The sequence below is a fragment of the Hirundo rustica genome, chromosome 15, assembly GCF_015227805.2.
Source record: "Hirundo rustica isolate bHirRus1 chromosome 15, bHirRus1.pri.v3, whole genome shotgun sequence".
Taxonomy (NCBI): Eukaryota; Metazoa; Chordata; class Aves; order Passeriformes; family Hirundinidae; genus Hirundo; species Hirundo rustica.
This window is the reverse complement of record NC_053464.1, coordinates 1412213-1435253: the sequence shown is the minus strand read 5'-3', so window position 1 is coordinate 1435253 and position 23041 is coordinate 1412213. Positions and strand designations below refer to the sequence as shown.

Here is a 23041-nt window from a genome sequence, read left to right as displayed (position 1 = left end):
CAACACAGATACTAAAAATTCCTGTTTGTTTTGTTGGGGTTTTTAAACCGAAACTGTTGCTTGACAACTTTTGATCAGACAGTCTAGGAGAGGCCTCCAGATGGCCATGACAGAGAAATACCGTGAAATTCCTAGACAGAAAGAGACTTCCTGCCCTGCACGGTGTGAATTCCTGGATTTCCCTTTTGCTTTATAAAATGCTGGTTTTCCTTCAGGCCAGATGGGAATTTGTGGTTCTGTGGCTTGTCTAGCTGGCATTTTTGTAGTGCGTTCTGTGTAAGGGAAAAGCATCACTGAATATGTTGATCTTTTATGCTGTGATATCGAGATGCCATGAAGCTCCAGACAAGGAGAGCAGCATGACATGGCTTTGTTTGGACCTTAAACTGTTAAATTTCCCTGAAACCTCTTAAATGGCTTATATTTAATGGAGCCATTTCCTAAAGTCATCTGAAAGGGCACTTTGAGACCTAAATATCTCTTATTGCTCTCTTAACTCAACCTGAAGATCTGCCAGCACTGTGTTTTGTTTAGGTACAAAGAACCCATTTGCAAATGATAATTTCAAGGTTATGAAAAGCATTTTCAGACAAAACAGGCGGCCTGCAGTGTCTAACCAGGCAAGATCTGTGGCCTGCTCTTCCTTCCTAAATAATGAGCACTGTCTTCACATTATCCTCTGTCCTTCTCCCAAACTACCTAAGGCACATTTCTCCTTTTCAGCCACCTTCATCAGAAGACCACGTGGCCCCCTCCTGCAGGCCAGACCAAGAGTGACCAACCACAGCCACCAAGCCCAACGGAACTGCCTAAGAAGCTGACATAAAAATCCCATGGCTTGGTGGTGCTCCGAACCACAGCCATCCATCCCATGGGAGACGGGAAAGACACCCCCCAGGCACCTCAGCTTCCAGGCCAAGCAGGCTGAGAACAACCTTTCTGACACAAGACTAATTCTTCCTGACTATCCAAGACTTTTTCAGCAACTTCCCCCTGCGTGTCTACCTCCGAGTTATCATACAAGGCTTTCTGCTCACGGTTTTGCAGCTTTATAGGAAAAATATTCTCAAGAGGCTACAGAGGCCTGGATTTCAGTGGCAGCCTTTTAGAGCTTGTATTCTGGGTAGCATGAATGTACCTGAGGGACTCAGGGGTCTCCAACAGATCCCTTTGGGTATTTCAGGTGAAAAACCAAAGTCGATTTAGTGACTGTAATCAAAGCAGCTTAATGCGTAGTGTCCTAGCTGTCTTGGGATAGGTACTTCTCTTTTTATTCTTTTTGTGTAGCTTATCCCAGCTGCAATGCTTGAAGTGGGAAGCAGCAGCTCGGGCAGTTGTTGGCCAGGGTGCAGGACAGCCAGGGGTGCTCCGGTCACAGCGTGGCCGCCGAGCCCTCCCTGGAACGCGGGGCGGGACACAGAGGGCATAGTGAACATAGCTCAGTAAATGTCCCTGGTGTCACGGGGAAATGAGATCCACATGATGCAAGACTGAGACAGCAGTGAATGGGGATCGGATCTGAGATGGGCAGAGGTCTGGAAAACAAAATGGAAACACTCCTCACAAGGAGTTTGCTCTCTGGGTTCTGGTTGCAGCTGCTGCGTTCAGTGTCTCACAGACAAAGGCACAGCCTGAGACCATTTTTCTTCCCTTTTATTTTGGCAGCTCCTGGAGAGATGCATTGAGAAGTTGCAGGAAAATGGGGTACAATCTGGCTTCTACAAATAATTTGTTAAGATTACTTCAAATCTTCTTTGTGGGGGTTCAAAGCATGTGGACCCTTTATTGTCTAAATTAAAGGCTTAGGAAAAATCATGAACCTCACCAGTATCTCCTGCACTCGAGGTATCACTGCACTGCTAGACGAGCAACTGTGTGGTGGACATAAATAACCAGTCTGAAATTTGGGGTAAACTTAATTTCATAGCTTGGGGTAAATGAAATCTTGGGAGTGCATACCTCAGAATATAAATTAAAGGATTTATTTTAAAAGGAGATATAATCCTTTGGACTGTTTACAAGGAATATTCCCAGGAAGGAGAATATATTCATCTTGGGATACCCTGTGTTTAATAGCTCATTGCTCAATGCTCTTTGCTGCAATGGAATGATAGCAAATCCTGTTACCTGTGGGTTTGGCCCTAGAGCTTTCTCATCTCCTGTGTTACACAGACAGGTAAGAGGTACACACAGCAAAATCCAGTCTCACCAGTCTGGTGTACCCTGACTCTGGAAAAACACCTCCATTTTCCCTGGGGTTACCCAGCAGATCCCAATCTGCTCCTGGCAGGGTTTCTCCAAAAGCATCTGGCTGGAAGTGGCATCCTAGGGAGACATCTCCAGCCACTGCTTGTCACACTTGTCAGGGAACAGCACAAACAGGATTTGGGGAAGCAGCAGATCTTGGGCTGTGCTATTTCATACACCCAATGCCACTTGAGACACCTGGGAGAAAAGGGGAAAATTATGGGGAAAACACACCTGTTTAGGTGGCATTTAATCAGCTAGAAAATCAAAAATTTGTTGTGGAAATCAACAGAAGTTTCAATACCACCTCTGACAATCATGGAATACTTTTCTCAAAATACAAGTATTGAACTCCATCTCCTTTATTGCTGGAAAGGCACTGAGCAGTACTGTCCCAGCAGGGACAAGTTACATGGCCTGAAAGAGAAACCCTTGATGATGCTTCCACAGTCTGTATTAGTTCATAGATCTGTATTGTAAGGTCCCAAGAAAGGAGATTTTGTATTAAAGCTTCACAGTGGGTGAGGGTTTGGATGAGATAAGCAGTTGCAGTTGGTGCTGGCAGCTGGCAAGGGATGGAAACAAGGGGATGCTGCCCTAAGGCCGCTGTATTTGGGGTCTCCTGAGCTGTCTGTTTCCAAAAGAGCTGTGAAGTTCTTAACCTTTTAAATAGCCCTCAGCTTAGTGGCAGCCCCTCTGGAAAGGAAATCCTCCGTGTTCCCATCAGCCACTGGAGAGCCTCACATCAAACAAGGATCAAGCATTGCATGCTTCCCAAAGCTTTCATGTTTCTCAGCTGGTTTCCAATATTTCCTTTGAGTTTACCATATTCCTTTTGCCTTTGCTCTGAGCCCAGCAGACTTCCCTTTCTCTGTTAACCCCGTTATTCCTAACGCCACCTCTGCAGAGCAGCGCTCAGAGCTAAGCTCTGACAAGAGCTGTGCTCCGGGAGGTGACGCTGATTTTGGTGACCCAGAATAACAAACCTGTGTCAGGCTTTACTCCCAAGCAAGGGGAATCAGGCAGAACTCAGCAGGGCACAGGGTGACATCTCACAGAACTACCGAGAGGCAAAAGGGGAAATGCATACAGGAACAAACAGCACAGAAAGAGAAGTTATTTAAATAGGATGTTCTCCAGTCACACAGGGCCTGTCTAGCACTCTGCAAGAAAGCTGAATTCTGGATTAATTTGCAATACTTTCAGCTTGCTTGTAAGGTTGTGGAGATGTGCTGCTGTCACAATGTGCTGTGTTTGTCTCAGAGAATCTGCCTTGGAGGGTCCCAGAATGATTGCACAGAAATGAGGAGAAGTATTTGTGATAAAAATGACACCTGAATGGCATTAGATCTTCCTGAGTGGCCTTCCAGATCCTGAAGGGACCCTATACAAGAGATGGAGGGGGAATTTTTACAAGAGCATGTAGTAACAGGACGAAGGAGAATTCTTCACACTGACAGAGAGTAGGTTTAGATTAGATACAAGGAAAAACTTCCCTGTGAGGGTGGGCAGGCCCTGGCTCCCTGGAAGTGTCCAAGGCCAAGTTAAAGAGGGCTTGGAGCAACCTGGGCTAGTGGAAAGTGTCCCTGCCCATGGCAGGGGGTGGAATGAGATGAGCTTTAAGGTCTCTTCCAACCAAAACCATTCTGTGTTTCCATGATTCTATGACAGGCTGGAATATGGCAAATTTTTAATGAGCCAAAATGCAGAGAGACCCCCATAAACCAAGGCTGTCAACACACTGCAGGTGATAAACTCAAAAAGATGCATTTAAAGAGCATCAGCAGGATCAGCTGTTGAGCTGGAATCCTTGGGGGTTAAATATCACTGCTGGGATGGGTTTATTTTGTATTTCTCTTACGCAAAGCAGAAATCCAGTTCTTAGCTGCTGGAGGGGGCAGAGGGTGGGAGACCCCTCTGCCTCACAAGATAAACCAAAGCAAGATTGGAGGATGTATTTTAAAAGCTGCAGAAGCAGGGAAGGCGGGGCGGGGAAGGCGAATGTAGCAGAGCCATTAGCACACTTCATCTGCAGTCCCGCGGGGAAAGGAACCCAATCTCAGTCTGCTGTTCTCCAGTTTCATCCCTGCCAGTGATCTCTGCCATCTCGCTGTGTGACCTTGGGCAGCACATTTCATCTCAATTTTGCACCAAAAAACAAAGGGGACTGAGAGTGGCACGGGGAAGGCAAAGCCCTAGGGATCCATGGGGTGTGGGGGCAACTTCCCAGCACAAGAGGGTCTGCAAGTGCGGTGGGGTTGGGTGCTGCTGATCTGTTTCCAGTGAAGAAAGCCTCAATATTTCAACTTTTCCCGGCTCTCAGAACAGCAGATCCAGCTTTTGCTCAGCTCTGGTGAAACAGAGCAAGATGAAGTGCTTAAAAGGTGTTTTTACAGAGGCGTGGAGGTGGCAGAGGTGAGCTCCAGCCCAGAACGGTGCAGTGGAGTAGGCTGGTGTGTCTATTCCAGTGCTGGAGTCTCTCTCAGCTCCACTCAGCAATGCCTGGATTGAAACCCAGGTTTAGAGAGTGGTATACACCTCCACACTGCTTGAAATGGGGCTCTGAAAGACAGGTGAACTTTACTGCTGAATTTTTAAAGCAAGCCTTTAATGTTTAAACACTGCTGATTTTCTAAGGGCTGTTGAACACCTGTGGCAGAGGGCTGGACAGCACCTCCTCAGCATGACACTGCAGAAAGGGCTGGCCTGACAGTGTGAAGCTGAACCCTCTCTCCCTCTCCTCTCCTCTCATCTCCTCTCCTCTCCTCCGTCTCAGTAGCCCTCTCTCATATCTCTCCTCTCCTCGTACTCATCCTCTCCTCTCCTCTCCTCTCCTATCTCTCATCTCCCTCTCTCCTCTCCTCTCCTCTCCTCTCCTCTCCTCTCCTCTCCTCTCCCCTCCCCTCCCTTTCCCCAGGCTGAGTCTATCCCAGCACCTCCACAACAAAACACTGAATTTTCTGACCTCGCTAACTGCAGCTTTGCACCAATCTCCTTTGCAACTTCTTTCAGCTGCTTTCACAATAAGGTAAATAGGAATATCAATACTATGAACAATCCCTACAAGCTTTTTCCTGCACATGACATGCCAATGCACTTGAATTGCTGTTGAGTTTTTTTGGGTTTTTTTTTTTTTTTTTAATTTATGCCACCAGATGAGGCACAGAAGTTGAGACAAAAGAGGAATTTGAAGTGAAATGCCCTTGTAATGGGGGAAGTAGAGGGTGAATGATATCTCCAGACCAGATGTCCTTCCTGGAAGACATTCTCCTTTCTAACTGCAGGAGTTCCTGGGCTGGGCTGCTGAGGGGTGAGAACTATTTTCTGAGAAGCTCCCATGAGAAAAAAACCTGAGGGTCAGTGCCAGCCCTTGAGGCAAACCCCCAGTCCTGGTAGGTGGAAGGACAGTCAGGGCCCTTGGGAATGCCCTGGAGAGTTGGCCCTGTGTCAGGGGAAAAGGCAGCCCACTGACACTGGAAAAAGCCAAGGTGACCTTCTGGCAGCAGGAGAAAACAAGTGTTGGGAAATGGGAATTATAGTCAGGGCTGCACAGCAGAGAAAAGAATGGGTTGGGACTCGACAAAATCTCATCCAGTTTTTCTGACCTGAACAAAAGGGAAACCACTATAGTTAGGGCACAAAGTAGTTACAGGCTGGTGTAAATTCTGTAGCAAGAAGATGGAAATAGTGCTTTATTTTTTCTTCTGCTTTCTCTGAGGAAATTTAGCAGTAAATGAGGAACAGGAAAGAAATATGACTTCTTTGAAAAAGAAAGTTGCATTGTGATGGGAAATTCAGAATATTTTTTTTATAATACACTTTGGTTTTATTCTGAATATATATTTACAAAGTAGATGTAGCAGGCCTTGAGTAACTTTGTGGCTTCTGATGCTAAGTTGTGCTGTAAATGTCTTTAGGAAAACTGATTCTGCGGGCTGCAGCCTTGGGAGCTCTGACATTTGATGGTCTGGGGGTTGGTTGTTTTTGAGCAGTGTCAGGCCGGTCTCAGCCTGAGATAGCAGAACATTTCAGGAAATATTGCTCATCAGAAATAGTACTGCAGCTTCCTGAAATGCCTGCCCAGATAAGGGGACACTCCACAGCTGGAAGTGATAAGGAAGAAGAAAAAGACAAAGCAGCAGTAATTGTGATGTTACTTCAATACCAGCAGACAAATGGGCCGCTGGTCCTTAGGGAGAACCTCAAAGAAGGCTCTGAAGGTGCAAAACATTCCCCAGCTGGTCCCACACATCCCTCTCCTCCACCACTCCTGGTGCCACCTGCCCCTCCTGCCCCAGGACCAGCTGCTCAGCCACTTTGACACCCCAAAGCTGGGCAGTTTTGGCATCATTTCCTCCACAGAGCCACTGCCCCAAGGACTGTCACTGGATGGTGACAACTCCCCAGAACATGGCCTGACAAACAAGGGCCACTCACCCTGAGCTGCAAAGCCCCTCAAGATTCACCAAACACTGCACAGATTTTCAGAGCTGGTGCGAGAGGGGGAAGCTGAGAGGCGAGGATGTCTCCCAGTGTCCTTCTCAGTGTCGCTTGGCTGGGTGGTCCCCTTGTACCCCATTAGAGAGCACAGCTTGGGGAATATTTGCTCAACGGGTGGTTCACAGGTGTGTAATAAGTCATGTAATAAATCAAATACAGTGCTGTGATAGAGTCAAGGGCTGAGGTGAGTGGGTCCTTCCCTCATGAAGGGCTGATCCACCCTGGGATGAGCAGGATTAGGTTGTGTTTGGGAGCAGTGGCTCTGCTTCCTCCAGCCCCGACCCGAGAAGGTTTCTCCTCAAGGGTAGGTGCCAGTTTGGGGAGAATCATAGAAACATGGAACATCCCAAGCTGAAAGGGTCCCATCAGCATCATCCAGTCCAACCCCTGGCCCTGCACAGGACACTCCAACAATCCCACCCTGTGCCTGAGAGCATTGTCCAAGCACTTCTGGAGCTCTGGCAGGGTCGTTGCTGTGACCCCTCTGCGGGACGGGCTGAGCTCATCTCCACACACATCCCTCGCTATTCTCCCTTTCTGTCCACATGGGAACCTGCCTGGGGACGAGCCCGTGTCTGGAGTCCTCAGCACAGAAATGACACGGAGCTGTTAGAGCGAGTCCAGAGGAGGCAGCAAGATGATCACAGGGATGGAGCAGCTCTGCTGTAGGGACAGCCTGAGAGAGCTGAGGGTGTTCACCTGGAGAAGGCTCCGCGGAGACTTGAGTCCCTTCCAGTGCCTAAAAGGGCTCCAGAAGAGCTGGAGAGGCACTGGGGACAAGGGATGGAATGACAGGACAAGGGGGAACGGCTTCCCCGTGCCGGGGGGGCAGCGTTAGGTGGGGTATCGGGCAGGAATCTGCCCCCTCACGGCCGGGGCGCAGCCGCCCCTCAGCGCGATGGCGGCGGGAGCGCGCGGGGGGGGGCCGGTGAGGGCGCACGTGCGGGGGGCGGGGCCTGCCCGCGCCCCCCCGCAGCACAATGGACAGCGCCCTGCGGGGGCGGGGCCGCCAGGGGGCGGGGCCGCCGCAGCCGCGGGAGCCGCCGACGGCGGGATGGGACCGGCCGGGCTGCGCTGCGCCCGCGGTGAGGGGAGAGGGGCGGGCGGGAGGCGAGCTGGGAGCTGGGCTATGGCTTCGGGAATGCGGCTGTGGGATACGGTGGGCAACGCTCTCCGGGGGTCCCTCGGGGCGGGGAGGGAGGGGGGGGGGTGGGGTGTGAGGCTTCTCCTGCCTCGTGTGCCCGGGCCCGTCGTGAGGCGGCAGAGAGGGGGCGGTGCGTGGGTGTGGGGACGCGGGAGCCGCTATCCTTCAGCCGCGGGAAGCCGAGAGGGAAATTTTAGTTATAATCCTGTGGGATCGGGGAGGGTACCGGTGAAGACTCGGGCGGTGGGCTCCGGGTGGCGGGGGATCCGTTCAGGACAAAATACAGCGGTTTTAAAGTAGTAAAGGGGTTTGTGTCGTGCCGCGGCGGGCGGGGTTCGCTCCAGGTGCGCCGAGCCGTGGAGGGGGCTGCGAGCGGGACCCCGGCACCAGCCCGAGCGGCTGCGGAGAGCCGGGCACGCCGGGCTCCGCGGGGGCTCGGCGTTCAACGAATCTACCCTGAAACTCGCCCTGAAGTATTTATGAACTCAAAGGGTGACCCTGCTCTATGGCTGTTAAATGCATTGATGGATTTAACAGGTTGCCGAGAAGCTGTGGAAGTATCCCTGGAAGTATCCAAGGCCAGGCTGGCAGAGGTTTGGAACAGCCTGGGGTAGTGGGGCTAGAACTGGCCCATGGCAGGGGCTAGAACGAGATGGGCTTTAAGGTCCTTTCAAAACTATTCTGTGATTCCGTGTTTTCAAGTCAGCTTCTAGGTGAACCAAGTATGTTCTCTGGGTCACTTGGCTTAACTCCTCCAAGCAGTAAAAATGGCCTCTAGATTGTGAGAAGGTGTTCGTGTTGATGGCGCCAGTTATCTGGTGGGGTTGATGACAGCCAGCCTCTGTTCAAAGAAAATACAGCTGCCAACTTCACTCAAGGCAGACTGAAACAGTTTGTTGGTGCTTTGTTGTACTGTGGAGCGAGCTGCTGCCTGGGTCTACTCTTGATTTACATGTTAAACTGAAGCATGGGATCCTTGGCAGAAGAAGGATGTGAACTTGTCCAAGTGGGTCCAGAGGAGGCCACGGAGATGCCCCAAGGGCGGGAGCAGGCTGGGAGAGCTGGGGGGGCTCACCTGGAGAGGAGAAGGCTCCAGGGAGAGCTCAGAGCCCCTGGCAGGGCCTAAAGGGGCTCCAGGAGAGCTGGAGAGGGACTGGGGACAAGGGCTGTGGGGATGATGAGGTCTTTTCACAGGTTGCCCAGAGAAGCTGTGGCTGTCCTATCTCTGGAAGTGTTCAAGGCCGGATAGGATGGGGCTTGGAGCAGCCTGGGGTAGTGGAAAGTGTCCCTGTCCATTGCAGGGAAGGAAACAGGATAGGCTTTAAGGTCCCTTCCAACCCTGACCATTCCAGGATTTTGTGTCTCCGATTCTTAAATTGTATTTGAGAATTGAACTATTTCCAACACTGTGGATGGATAGATCTATGTGGTATGACTTCCTGTGGAGCAGTAAGGTGAGGAATGAGGGGGTTTACTTCAGGAATGCTTATCTCCTGCTGCAGGCTGGCAAATATCAGGGAGTTAATGTATTGTTGTGCATCAAAGTTCCATGGTGATTCTTTGGAGAGAAAATTACCTTATGAGATGGATGTGTGGAAATATTGGGCATGGAGCTTGTTGTGATACACTCCTGGAAGTGAAACAGCCCTGCAAGCAGAGTGCTGGACACTGTTCCGTTTCTTCCCCCCAGCCACAAACACTGTTCCTTATTGTGTGGTCAGGAAAGTAGAAGTGTTGTTTTTTGGGTGTTCGTGTTGCTTGTCTTTGGTTTTGATCCACACCAGGACTCCAGGTACCTCTGCCAGGTGTAGGAGCAGTGCCAAGGCTCCACCTCAACACAGTGACCTGCACCCTCTTTGCTGCTTCACCTACTCCAGAGGTGTTTCTCTGGGGGCAAGAGCTGCCTGAGCAGATGTCTGCTTCTAAAAGATTATAAAGGTTTATTCTGGCACCATTCTGCCTTGAGGCTTCCTTATATCAAGCTTCAAAAGATTTGTTCCTAAGTTCTTAGGTGAAAAAGCTCTAATAAATATCATACAGCTTAGTACTGTGTTATTATTCTGTGTGTAAAGCATCAATTACAATATCTCCCTAAGTGAAAGGAGCCCCAGGCAGAGGAAATGTCACACACCTTTCCCTCCTCCTTTCTCTAGAAGGCAGGAGGAAAGAATGCAGCCCTGTGGAGTCCCCCTTTTCTAACTGGAAATATCAGCTTAGCTGGGTGCCACAGCTGGCTTTCATGTGGTGTAATGGTATTTGAGGAAGTCAAGAATCCTGCTATTTTCAGCAGTTCTCTGTCAAAAACAAAACAAAAAAAAGCCCTCCTCAGTTCTCTTCAAGATGAAAAGCAGCCACCACAGGTGGGAGAAGTTGATAGAGTCACTTGCTGCCAGTTCCACTTCTAACAGGCAGCTCCAGTGTGGAGGGAGCTGACTGAGTTCTGTGCCTGGGTGAGAAGCAGGGGTGGGGGTTTGATTCAGGGATTTCTGTGTATTTCATCTATGCGCTCAGTTCCTGATTTCTGACCATCTGGCTGTATTCTGTTGAGTAAGCTGCTCCTACAAATAGTAGAATAGAAGTCAAGCATATGGAAAATCCCTCAGGTGCACAGTGGCTGATTCTGGATGAGAAGGAGACACACAGTTAATGTCACTGCCTGTCCCTTTGCTGTGTGTAGTGATGTGTGTTCCTCACGGGAGCCCTCACAGGCTCCTGTGCTGGGGGAGCTTTGGGTGCATGACTGCTTCTTCAGAATCCATTTCTCTGGAATGCTCCCAGAGTTACACCAAGTGCCATCAGGGGTCCATATCCCTCCTCTTCCCTGGAACACCCAGGAGGTGGATCTTGAGCTTGTAATGAGCTCTCTCTGCCTGGTTCAGGGAGGAGTTGCTGTGTGGGCTGGAGCAAAAGGGTGCCCAGGGAGCTGAGGCTCTCAGGGCTCAGTGATGTTGGCACAGTGTGTCACAGGATGCTTTGTGAAATGTGGCTGTTGCTGTTTTCTGTGTTCAGGTGTGCAAGAATTGAGATGCTTTTAATACCTGCTTGGGATGGTTGTTATTTTTGCAAATTTGTTACTTCAATTGACAACTCCATCCTCTGAGCTTTTATCAACTACTCTGGGCTTGGCCAGCTGGAAATGAGCCTCTTTCTAGGTGTTACCCCATGGATGCTCCAGGTGTGCCCCCACCTGTGCATTGGGCTTTCTTAGTGGTCGTGCTGCAGTTCAGTGGGCCATGGGTCACTGCTCTTCACCTCAGTTGCCTTTCCTGATATGTTTGTTCAGACAGATGCAAACAGGGAGCTGAGCAGGGAGCCTAGGCCGCTGTAGCGCTTGATGGGTGTTAGAGGAGCACATACTCTGCTTGGGTAGCTTCTTTGGGTGGTTGAACATACCTGTTTATAATTTGAGTGGAATATGACATGACTTTAAAAACACATCTGTCTTTGGTGCTAAAGCCCTGGGAAGATACAGGTCTTGGGCTAATATGGCCCAAATGCCCAATGGTAACACCTGAGACTCTGTCCTTATCAATGCTAATCATCATCTTCAGCTGAATGTGCCAAGTAGCCACCTTTCACTGCCTTTTCTGATGCTTTTTTCCTTTTCTTCCAGGACTTATAGCAGGAGTCCCTGTTGCTTTGAGAAGCACAATGACTGTCTCACAGCTCTGTTTGGAGGAGAGGTCATAGAAGGTCTGCTGTCATTGCACTCTCCCCAGGTATGAAAGATTTCCAGGGCAGGTGTGAGTTATCAGCTGTCATTTTTCCACAGCTTCCTGTGTAATAATCACTGGCTCTTTTTTCCAGCCTTCCTTCAGCTGGAGAAGCACAGAGGCAATAAACCTGTGGCAGTCAAGTCCAGCAGCTGCCAGGGAGCAGTGGGTCTGTCCAGACACTTAAGGCTGCTGAGCTACAGCTTGTGCCATCTCACTGTTGTGTGGCTGGTGCCTCTGTTTCTGGGCTGTGGGTGATTCTAGACTGATCTGTCCCGAGCCTTTGTGCTGTGGAGGTTTCTGACCTTCTCCTGCAGAGGTGCAGGAATTTCTGGTGTAGGAGGTGAGCTCAGAATAAGCAAGATCCCAGCTAAATGTGCTTGAGGAGGCTTCTCCCGCTCCCTTTGTGCCCACGGGGAGAGTCCCTGCCCAGCCTAATCATGTTACAGGTCGTGTTCCAAGGTGCCCTGTGCCTCTTGGCTCGGGTGTCCGATACCTGATAGCAGCCCGGGCTTCCTGGGGTGTGCTTGTGCTGCTCCTCTTGCTGCACTCTGGGCTGGATGCTCTGCTGGGAGCTTCTCTCTGCATTGACTGGCTTGGCGTGGACTGGCTTTTAGCACCAGGGAGACTGAGATCCAGCGAGTCCTGACCTTTGCTGCTTGGGCAATGTGATCCTCTGCAGAGGAACTGTCTGATCGCTGGACCCTGTTTCTCCAAAAATCCCCCATTCTCAGGTACTCAAACTTTTAAAGTCCTTTTCCCCTCGCCCTTGCTTAGATTTTAAAGCGTGATGGCATTTTGCAGCAATTTTTGAGGGAGAATCTATTGCCTATTCATGTTTCACCTCTGGTTTTGGGCTGAAAATGTCAGGGGTAAGTTGTCTGAGCTCTCTGATGGTTGAGTTCAGCGCTGCACTGTGTCATGTTGCCGAGGGCTGTGTCTGCTCAGCAGTGGAATTTGAGTGGGGTGGAATGAGCACAGTGCCTCCAAGCAGCCGTCCAGCCTTTTGTGTCCTGATGTTCATGGATGGTATTTACAGGAGCAGTACAAAGGAATTCCTAAAGGAATTGCAGAAAGCAACCTAATATCTAATAACAGAAAGCTTCCCTTGAGATGCTGGTTACCGATGCACGTTTGAGAGTTAAAACCCGGGCAGGAGAGTCTGAGGGAGGAATCCTGATGAGGACCAGTGAGAGGTGGCTGGGAGCAGGGAAATGCTGAGGACGGGATTGTTCCCGTTGCCTGCAGTTCTTGCCTCAGTTCAGCTGGAACAGTGGGCATCCAGGCAGTGGGCTGTGATTGCCAGCTTAGCATCAGGCGTGTTCTTTCAGCATGCTGCTTCCTGTTCCTTCCTTTCAGTGAGCTGAAACAACTGAATCCTACTTTGTGCACAAAAGCATTTAAAACACCGGGAAGCTGTGGAAGCTTTTAGTTGGAAAGATTTTGCCCTAATGATTACAGATATAATGTAGGGAAGGGGGGATAGGGGGAAGAATTGTCATGTAGGCTCCTTGAGGCTCCTGAGACAGGCTCCTTCTCCAGAGTACGATTCATTCTGGTTTTACATCTCTGTATTGCACTTTAATTACGGTGAGTTTTGTTGGCACTCCAAGTTGAATTTACTGCAGTAGTGCTGGGAAGCAGCGCAGGATGCTGGATGCAGCGCTGGACTGGGACTGCAGAGACTTGCCTCTGCCTGTGCCACTTACTAGGCAAGATATTCTGCCTAATAAATCTCCTCTCTCTTTGTAGGAAAAGGTTACAACTTCTAGTAAGGTCTATAAAAATCACCTATTGCACTGCTTGGCGTGGGGGATCTAAAATATTTCAATTTCTCTCTATTACAGGTGTGTGTGGTAAAAATGGTGCAGAAATACCAGTCCCCAGTTCGTGTCTACAAATACCCTTTTGAGCTCGTCATGGCAGTGAGTAACACCCAGCACCTTCCCTGCTCCAGCTGCTGAGGGCCGGTGGGAGGTGGGGGATTGCAGGTTTGGCTGGATATCTGTGACAGTCCTACTGCGGGAGCAAAGCCTCAGCTCCACTAATTCAATTTTCCAAGGGAAATAAGGATCAGTATCTCAGCATTAGGAATGGCAGTTTAGTTGTTAAAAGGAAAAAAAAACAAAAACCAAGAAAATCCAACCTTCTCTAATTATTCTTTGATGAGGAAGGAAAAAAAAAATGACATTGTTAGGCAGGGTCAGTTTGTTGCCAGGTACTTTCTTTACCATATCACCAAATGCCACTCGGTTCAAAATCTGTCCATATGTGATCCCAGTCAGCACTGTAGTGTGACTGTATCTACAACTGGATTCTGGATAACACTGAGCTTTTTGATTTGGTTAAAGGCTGGAAATCTTTGGAAGAAGTCTCCTGTATTGTTCATCCCCATCCACTCTGTGATTGAGCTGTCAGGAGATCTCTCTCCAAATCTTGTTATTTGCACAGGAGGCTTGAGGGCTGTCATTGAAGTTCATTCTCTGAGGATGCAGAAGGCTGACGTTGACCATGGCAGCTGCTTTAGGCAGAGTTTCTTTGTGATACTCTGGACTTGTCACAATTAGGTGTGAGTCAAATACCCTTGTCAAAGGTTTGCTGTTGCATTTCGAGGGCAGCATTTGGGCATTGTTAGAGGAGTTTGCTTATGGAGTCTTGCAAGGTTTTGTTTTGTAATCTACTGAGTTTCAGTCAGCTGAAGGGATCCCCAGGCTTGGTATTTCCCACTTTCAGCCTGCTGCTTCCTCCATTGCCTGTTCCCAGTTCCTTTAGGTTATGGGAGCCTGGAATGAAGATGGAAAGCTGCAGCGTTGCAGACAGGATGTGATTCCCATGAATGGAGGGGAGAGCCTCTATTGAGTTCCTCTTGACAGTGTGGCCTCTTCAAGATTCCTGAGAAATGCATGCCTAAGATTTGTTTTATCCAAAACAGCCTCCAATCTTTTATTTCAACAGTTAAAACTGGGGGCATCAGTTTGTTCCCCATTGTGAATAAGGGACTCCAAAGGTAGCAGCAGCTGAGGGTGGTTGCAAAGTGGTTCACTTTGCACTCTGATCATCCAGATAAATGCTGCTTTTGCTGACAGCTGAGCTCCCTCCCAAATCCACCCCTTTTTTTCCCAGTCTTACCCAGATTAGCCATGTCTGTTCACAGCTAAGCCAGTAATGTGCCACAGAATTGCCCTGACCAGTCTGGGGCTGATGTCTTTGGCAGTGAAGCTTTCCTGGCTGTGCTCTTCGCTCTCTCGGTGCATCCTGTGTGAGAATAAGACACCAGTACCTGTGATGAAGATCCTGGGAGCCTTTGCTCCATGCACACCCCTCCACATTCCTGCTGTCTCTGTTAGCAGGATAAAGCTACCGCCAGATGCTCCACAGTCGATTGGCTGCTAATTGAGGAGGGCTGCTTTGAGACAAATCCTTTGTAAGCTTGTTAGCACGTGCCTAAAGGCCAGGGGCTGGTGGCCTTAATTTTGAAGTGGTTTAGTTTTATTTGCTTTCAGTTTTTCAGCATAACAGAACTTAAAATTCCCTGGGAATTGAGGGCTGGGATTGTAAATGCCATCTTTTAGTTGTTCAGCAAATCTTAGCGAAGTTGTTAACCCTCTTTCTTATGAACAAGTTCCTTTTCCAGGGTCACCCAGCAGCCTCTGCTGTGGAGTAGGGAGCTGAATACAGACCCCTTAGCCCCTGCCTTCCCGGGCTGTCCGGTGAAAATCCTGTGCTCCCAGCAGGATCTGCCGTTGTAGAGCAGTGTTTCAGTGCTGTGGTGGTCCCTGCAGGCTGAGCTGGATGCAGACTTGGTTCCCACTGCTGCCGTGTTCAGATGGGGGCTCCCGTCGGTGTGGAGGCAGCGTGGATCTCACAGATCTCGCAGAGCTGTCAGGTACCAGCTGTCAGTTGCTGGAAGTTTTGCAGAGAAGTGTGGGTGTGCAGTGAAGCTGTTTTGCTCCTCAGCACGTGGCATTGCTGTTAATCCCCTTCACCATAAATCTGACAGCAGCTTCCTCAGCGCTGAGATTCAGCTGCTTTCATCTTTTCCCCTCTGATGCTGTGTGGGAACCTTCGGAGTGCCGAGGTCTCAGGCTGTGGTAGGAAAGCAGAGGTCACAGGGGTGACCCCAAGACACCCCCGTGTTTTACAGATCTCCGGGCACCCTTCAGCCTGATACACATGTGCTTAATTCGTCTTGTGGGAGGGTCACCCCTCACAGCACAGCCTGAACAGAACATAGGAAGTAAGTTGGGAAAAGTATTTTTCCCTCAGAACCTCCAGTGTTTGGACCCTACTATAGAAAGCAGTGGGTGTGGTTTGCTCACATAGGTGAGTTTAAGAAATAGGGTTATCACAGACAACAAACTTGGCAAGTGATTCCAAACAAATACAAATTTGCCAAGTGATTCCTGGCTTCCTGGCCTGGCTCACACACGTGGTGTTTCCCAGGCCCTTTGTGTAGCCCACCTTCAGGAACAGGAGTTCTCCTATGACCTGTGCAGCAGTCATGTGTGTCCCTGGGGCTTTGCTCAAGGGATGAGCTGGGGCTTTTTCTGGTGCTGCCTTTCTTACTGTGTCAGGGTAATTATCTCTGGATTTACACTCTGCCGTTCGCTAGTGCTCCTGCAGCCTGGGTTGGAGCATTTGCAGGCAGGAGATTTGACATGTATTCCAAGTCCTTGGAAGGACACTCCCCTCCTTGCTCTCTTTGCCAGTTCTGTGCATCTGAGGAAGTAAAATGAATCAGCTTAACAAGTCTTTTCATGTCATTTGGGAGTTCTGATTTTTTTTTTTTCCTTGTCCTTCCTTCTAAAAAAGATTTAAGCAGAGGGTGGTTTTTCCACACCTGTCCAAGGTCACTGTAGTTATTTCCACCTGCTTTGTTCCTAACTTGGATTCACATTAATGGATCAAAACTATTATGCTCTTCAAACACATATTCAGTGCCTGACAACTTCATGCCTTATGCTTGAAAAGAACCTCAACTTCTCTTATACTTTGTTATCTTGTCATGTTTTTCCTTTCTATTTTATCTTTTTTGTCTATTTCCTCTTTTAAAGGGAACTGTTCCTCCAGTGGATTGTCCATGACTCTCTGGGCCTCATCTTCTCTTCGATTAGATCAGTATATTTGGCATTGCATGTCTTCTAATTTTACCTTACAGCAAAGAAAATTCCCACGTACAAATTTGTGATCGGGATACGCAAAGCAATCACACGGAGACGAGGGATTTGCAGAGCAGAGTTCCTCTGAGGGAGCTCAAGGCTGAGCCAAGGCCAGAGCCCCTCTGCCTGTTTATTTCTTACTTTTTATACATTTGTGGGTCTGGCTGTGGATTGGCTTCTGGAGTTTTCACCCTTCAGCCCAATGGCCAGACCAACTGTCAGTTACAATTGTTTTCAGGTTAGAAATGTGCAAACAAAGGACAGAGAATGAAAAACAAACTATTTGTTTATATTACATGTGTGAGAAAGAGCAGAAACTGCTCCTAATATTGTACAGTAGCTAAAAGTCTGACTCCATTTTATGAACAATCAAAAGGCTTTAAAAAACTCAGAAAAACCAGGGTGACACAAATTACTTTTCATTTTCTTTCTGTTGTAGTTGGAAAGCTAAAAGGGGTTTTTAAAAAATATTATAATGAATGAAAAATCCAAAAGGATAGGTACCTCTGCCACACATGAGTGATGGAAATATTTGTGAGCCTTCTGTGGGGTATTGAGGATGAGAATTTGGTTTGGGTGAGCGAGTCCAACATGCAGGAAACAGCTGAGAGCGATATTGCATATTTAATGGTATTTGCAATGAGTTATTCGGTTAGATGAGATAGCTGCAGCTGCAGGGTTTCGGCTTTGAATGCGGTAGGGAGTTGTGTTCCTGTTACTTTTAGATGTGCCTCAGCCCTTCACGCTCACGGTTGACTTTGGCCATTTTCACACACTTTTGGATTTACAGGGTTAGATCCCTATAGCTACAGGTTGGGAATAACCCCCCAGAGTCCTTACAGGGTCTTCTGTATGTGATGGATAACTTCAGCTGCTGCATTAGTGCTGCAAATGGGAAATCTCTGACAACACTTGTCAGTGATTTGCTGTCTTGCCACAGTGCACTTCATCTTCAGCTCACCTCTAAGAGCAGTTTATGGTTTCTGCAGCAAGAGAGGGATCTTTCTGCACTACTATATAAAAATAAGTCGTGGTTTTGGAAGCAAGAACAAGGATCAGGCATTGGGAGGTTTGCAGGAGCATCAGCTCCCATCGCCTGTGCAGCTGTATTTTGTGCTTAAGACAAAACTGCTGTGGAGCCCCACATGTGCCTGATGTGAGTCAGTGCTGCTTTCTGCTTGACCTCATTTCTTGGTGCTGCCCACGGCATGTGCTGACACATATCTGTGCAGCTGAGAGGCCCAGCGTTGCACGCACACACACACACACACATGTGAGGAGCCTTGGGGTGTGTTTCTGTGCTGGCTGAGTGCTGCTCATCAGGCCAGGGCAATTCTGCTCCTGCAGCAAGAATTTGGGTGGGGGTGGCTTCTCTGGGGTGCCTGTTTAGTGTGGGGGTTTTCTCCTCTCATCACTCAGAGTCTCTGATAGATCTGTGGCAGCTCAGGAGTCTCATGCCTGGCTCTGCAAGTGAAAGGTGCAGCATCTGAGCTCCTGGCCTGCACTTCCAAGCAGCTTCCTGACTCTTCTGGTTTTAGTGGCAATTCAGTGTTCTTTGAATCACAGAACACTTTGGGTGGGGAGGGACCTTAAGGCCCATCTCATCCCATCCCTGTTGTGAGCAGGGACACCTTCCACCAGCCCAGGTTGCTCCAAACCCCAATGTCCAGCCTGGCCTTGGGCACTGCCAGGGATCCAGGGGCAGCCACAGCTGCTCTGGGCACCCTGTGCCAGGCCCCCAATACCCTCCCAGGGAACAATTCCTGCCCAATCTCCCATCCAGCCCTGCCCTGTGGCAGGGTGAAATCATTCCCCTTTGTCCCGTCACTCCATGCCCTCATGCAAAGTCTGTCTCCAGATTTGTAGGTCTCTAATGCTTTGCATTTAGTTAATCTGCAGTTTATTTCACAGATAAGACAAAGTAGGAAGTTAACAGTGGATGGTTCTGCTTCAGCTCAGTATAGTTTGAGTGTCAGAGGTTCTAATGAGCTGAGTGACAAATTCAGTTCAGGCTACAAATGCTACAAGTTTATTTCAAGTTAGAACTTACTTTTCATGAAGTAAGCAGCAGAAATATTCCTTCTCCATCATCTTTGCCCTCCCATCCTGTACACAGGGTCATACCCCTGGAAAGCAAGCATCCATGGTCCCAATGTGAGATGTCTTTCTCTTGTGCCTGACCCTCAGGAGCAGTTGTGGTGGTTGTCACTGGATTTGGCAGCGCTCCTCACTGCTGTCCCTCAGTTGTCAGCCTTCTCTGTGCTGTTTGCACACTGGCAAAGCTTTTGCTCCTTTCCAGCAGCTGAGGATCTGGCCCAGGGTTACGTGCAAGAGTCACCATGCAGGACAGCTAAAATCAAAATGCATCACTCATTTCACAACCATCCCAAAGGTCTTTTGTGTAACCAGTGCTAGGAGGTTTGTGGATGCAGGCTAATTGAAAACAGCTCCTTGCTGCTTTGGCTGTCAGGCTTAGCTGCAGGAGAAGAAACTGAATGCTGGAGGTCACGTCCTGACAGGCAGAACTGCTTCCCATACACTTTTTCAAACTTACTTTCCTTTTCAGCATCAACATGCATTATGTTAAAGTTTTTAGATTTTAAGTAGCTTTATTTAATGACTTCTTCCTGTTGCCTTTAGCAGATTGAATGTATAAAGAGACTGCTTAAATCCTAGTGTGCTGGGTGTGCTCTCCTCCCTAATGCTGTGGTGTCTTAAAGGGTTTGATATTTCACTGGCTGATGCAATGATGCTCCTGCAACAGAGCCTCTGAGCCCCCTTTTGCTGCTTAGCACCCAGAGGGCTCGGGGTGTGCTGGTAACAGATCAGTGGTGTGAGAGCTGAACAGGGCACAAGCGGGCTGATGTCTAGCAGGGGTCACATCAGCTCCGTGGGTTTGTTCAGAGTGACAGTTCAATGTGTGTGTTCACAGCCCAGCCAGGCCTCAAAGGCTGCTGCTGTCTTCCTCAGTGCTGCAGATTGTTTTTCAGGTCACCTACGGTGCCATGTCCGACGGTGCCACGGCACTGATGCACCGCAGAGGACACTTTGGGGGGTTCCTGAGTGCTGAGTTGTAGTTACAGGCTGGAATAGCCCCATCTGGAGCTCCAGGTTGTTGTCACTGTTGAGGTATTGTCACTGCCTGGCTTTAAATAAAGAGTAGAATCTTAACTGAAATATTTGATGCTGGCTCATAGCATCTGCTTTCAAGTGTGAGCTCTGGAGCCAGGAGAACGCTTGCTGCAGGGAAGCAGAGCAGTTCCTGGCAGCTGGAATCCTCAGAAGCAGCAGCGAGGGCACAGAGGGCTGTGTGGAGCAGCCAGGGAGGCTGGAGTGGAGCTCTCAGTGCAGCAGCTGCAGGAGTGCCAGGGGAGAGGATCCTGCTGCTCTCTGTGTCTCTGGCTGGCTGCAGGTGACACAGGGAACAGCTTTGCAGCGTGTCCAGTGCTTGGAAGCTCCTTTGCAGCTGCTGTGATGCAGGTAATGGCACAGCTTTTATGTCCCGCCTGAAATGGTACTGCTTGGAGATGGAGAGAGAATCAATGTGCAAGGGGGAAAAACACTTCAAAACAGGTGTTCTTTGGTGGTGAACCCATGCCACACGTGACATGAAATGTCCTGATAATAACCTAAGCAATAGTTAAGAAATCCCTGCAGAACAGGATCTGCTTTATTTGTTATTGATTGTTATAAATTATAGGTATATGTTATAGATTTTTATTGATATGTAGATTTTTGGGTATATAAAACTCAACAATTCCTCCTTGGATGTGGATGGTCTGCCTGCAGCCATGGGCTGTGCCAGGTATTGTAAAGAAGGCAGCTTCCCTCGTCCCTACTTTTTGCCAAGTTTGGAAGGTGAGTTTGCTGTGGCTGCCAGAAGCTACTGGGTTAACATTTTATGCACTTAGAGATAATCTAGTGTTGACTCAAGACATGATGCTTCAGTGTGACTTGAAGGCTTGAAACTCTGCTGTCAAGATACACTAAAAATATCCCCATCATCTTCCTGCTGAGCAGCATTTGGCACCAGGAGCCTGGGAGTGATGCTCTGAGTGTCAGCTGGGCTGGCTCTGCTCTGGGGTGCTCAGCCCCGGGCCCCACCACCTCTTCATTAGCATGAAGCAGGTTTGAGAGGGAGCAGTAGTTGGGAAAGAGCTGACATTTCTCCTGGGATCGTGGTGTGGGATGTTTGCCCTCGAGCGAGTAGAAGGTGTTTGGTGAGTGCTGTTTGTCACAGCTGCTGGATGATGGAGGAGCTGCCTTCTGGGCGGCACTGATGGAGGAGCTGCTTATTCACTGGGAGCTCTGGAGCGCTGCTGGCAGCATCTGCACATCGTGCTCAGTGGGTTTTGTGGGGCTGACAGAGGTCTCTGAGAGCTTTGCTTTGCCACTGCTCAGGCTCCGTTTGCTGGGCGGGATGGTGCAGCACCAGTGTGGACTGCAGAAGGTTTGCACTAATTCCAAGGCTCTGTACAGGTTTGCTCACCTTCTCCAGCTGCAGCGTGGAGGTTATTTCCTTGAAGGATGGCTTGTGTCTCAAGCTTAATCTGGTGGGTGCTGGCTGGTGCAGGGGTGGCTGAGCTCCGAAGGGAGCTCCAGTTCAGAGGCACAGCACAAGGAGATGCCTCCAGCTCTGCTGTATCACCTTTGTCTCATCTTCCGGCAGTGACCAAAAGATCCTTCTCTACTGAACGTGTAGGTACAGAAGACAAATTATAAACTCTTCAGCAGGGACTAAAAGAGGTGGTAAAATTTAGAATCATAATTAATTTTTACATCTCAACCAGTATGGGCTTGTTCTAACTGCTGAGCACAGTGACCTGCCCAAGTCTGACCCTGAATCATGGCCAGTTTGTATAAATTCTCGCAGCAGCTTCTGGCAATGACAGAGTGACCTTCCAAGTAGCTATGAGTTTGTGAGCCAGCCTGTTTGATTTTGGGGTGAATCATCAAGCAGTAAATGTGTGATGTGACATTTGACTGCTGTGTTTTGCTCTTTCAGGTGTTAGTCACACGAGATCTCTGCTTCCTTGCCTTCCTATTTTGGTTTCTCTCTCTCCACACTGGGCTGTGGCAAGCAGTGATTCCTGGACAAAGTGTCACTTCCATAGTTTTTTGCAAAGGCCAAAGCCTTGTGCTGTTGGTGACCCCAGCTGCCCCACACAGAGTTCCTTCTCCCAGCAGAGGAGCGAGAAGGCTGCAGCAGGGCAGCTTGAATGGGGCATTGTTCCTTCGCAGACAGGAGGTCAGGCACGTTGGTGGCTTCCCGGGAGGGCTTTGTGCAGCTGCACTGCAGGGCCTGCCTTTAGGGGGTCTGCTGTGGCCTCAGTTGTGCCTGTATTGCAATAGATGCTGCTGCTCCCTGAATTGTTTCTTTCACCAAAATCTGAAGGCATGAGGCAAATTATTGGCCGTAGTCCAGGCAGAGATAACACTGGGTCAATGTTTGTAGCCTGGGTGCTGTTGTCCCATGCACTTCTCACTGGCAAATCTTTTTCCTTTGGCCAACAGAAGTGTTTCTTTATTTCCCTTCGGGCCCCAAAGACTTTTGCTGTGCACACTCTGCACTTCTTTGAGATGAAGTTCTCTTTTCCCTGAATCAGTGCCTTTCTGTACCCTAAATATGCATTTGGTCCCTCCCACATTGTTCCTTGTATATTTTATCTTACTTTGTGGCTAGTGGGAAGCTGGTATCTGATCTGTTCAAAGCACGTGGATTATTGTGTCTGCTGTGTGCAGACTCTGTGGTTCCCTTAGCACTGAGACCAAGCAGTGGGAGGGACTGCAGGATGAAATTCCTTTTTCCTAGAAGGCCTGAATCTGCAGAGGAATATTTATGTATCATTAGAACTGCTCAAAAGCTGCTCCAAATGTATCCTCTTCCTACTTAAAAGTGATGAGGTGTCTTCATCTTGCTTCTCATCCCTTTTCAAAGGGATGATGATCTGGGCATCTTCAGCTCAAACTCTGGTATCGTACCTCCTCCTCACTTCCCTTCCTCTGAACACAGGGGTTCCTTTTTCCTGGCAACCTGCACATGGCTGTAGCATGACCTTGAGGAATCTCATTAATTAATACAGATTTAAACATTGTCTGATCATGAAAAGTTGTGTTTTAGCACAAGGATGAAGTCTTCTCCTTGTCACATACTCATGTAATATTGACTATAAATTCTGTCTACATCAGGTGCATCACAATTAAGTTTCTTTTCATCGTGCTCCACACAATGCAATTTAATTTCCCCTCCCAGCTTTTGTACTCTTGGAGGTCCCATC

At 48.9% G+C, this 23041-nt stretch overlaps 2 protein-coding genes across 7 annotated transcripts in view; both read left to right on the top strand.

The window, feature by feature from the left end:
• The window catches only part of LOC120759663 (syntaxin-binding protein 4-like), a 37865-nt gene extending 35847 nt beyond the window's left edge, over positions 1-2018 (top strand). For both annotated transcript variants that reach the window (XM_040079164.1, XM_040079162.1), the window contains one exon: positions 724-2018. In XM_040079164.1, the coding sequence (XP_039935098.1) occupies positions 724-777 (54 nt within the window). In that variant the 3' untranslated portion in view covers positions 778-2018. The remainder of the gene's footprint in view (positions 1-723) is intronic.
• A 5743-nt stretch (positions 2019-7761) lies between these two features.
• The window catches only part of SEC14L5 (SEC14 like lipid binding 5), a 40032-nt gene continuing 24752 nt past the window's right edge, over positions 7762-23041 (top strand). The window contains exons 1-5 of one of the 5 annotated variants that reach the window (XM_040078900.1): positions 7762-7832; positions 11505-11610; positions 11699-11947; positions 12054-12338; positions 13452-13529. In XM_040078900.1, coding sequence (XP_039934834.1) covers positions 13467-13529 — 63 coding nt within the window. In that variant the 5' untranslated portion in view covers positions 7762-7832; positions 11505-11610; positions 11699-11947; positions 12054-12338; positions 13452-13466. Of the gene's footprint in view, positions 7833-7882; positions 7907-11504; positions 11611-11698; positions 11948-12053; positions 12339-13451; positions 13530-23041 lie in introns of those variants that run through there. The other 4 variants (XM_058422563.1, XM_040078901.1, XM_040078898.1 and 1 more) reach the window with 4 other exon arrangements.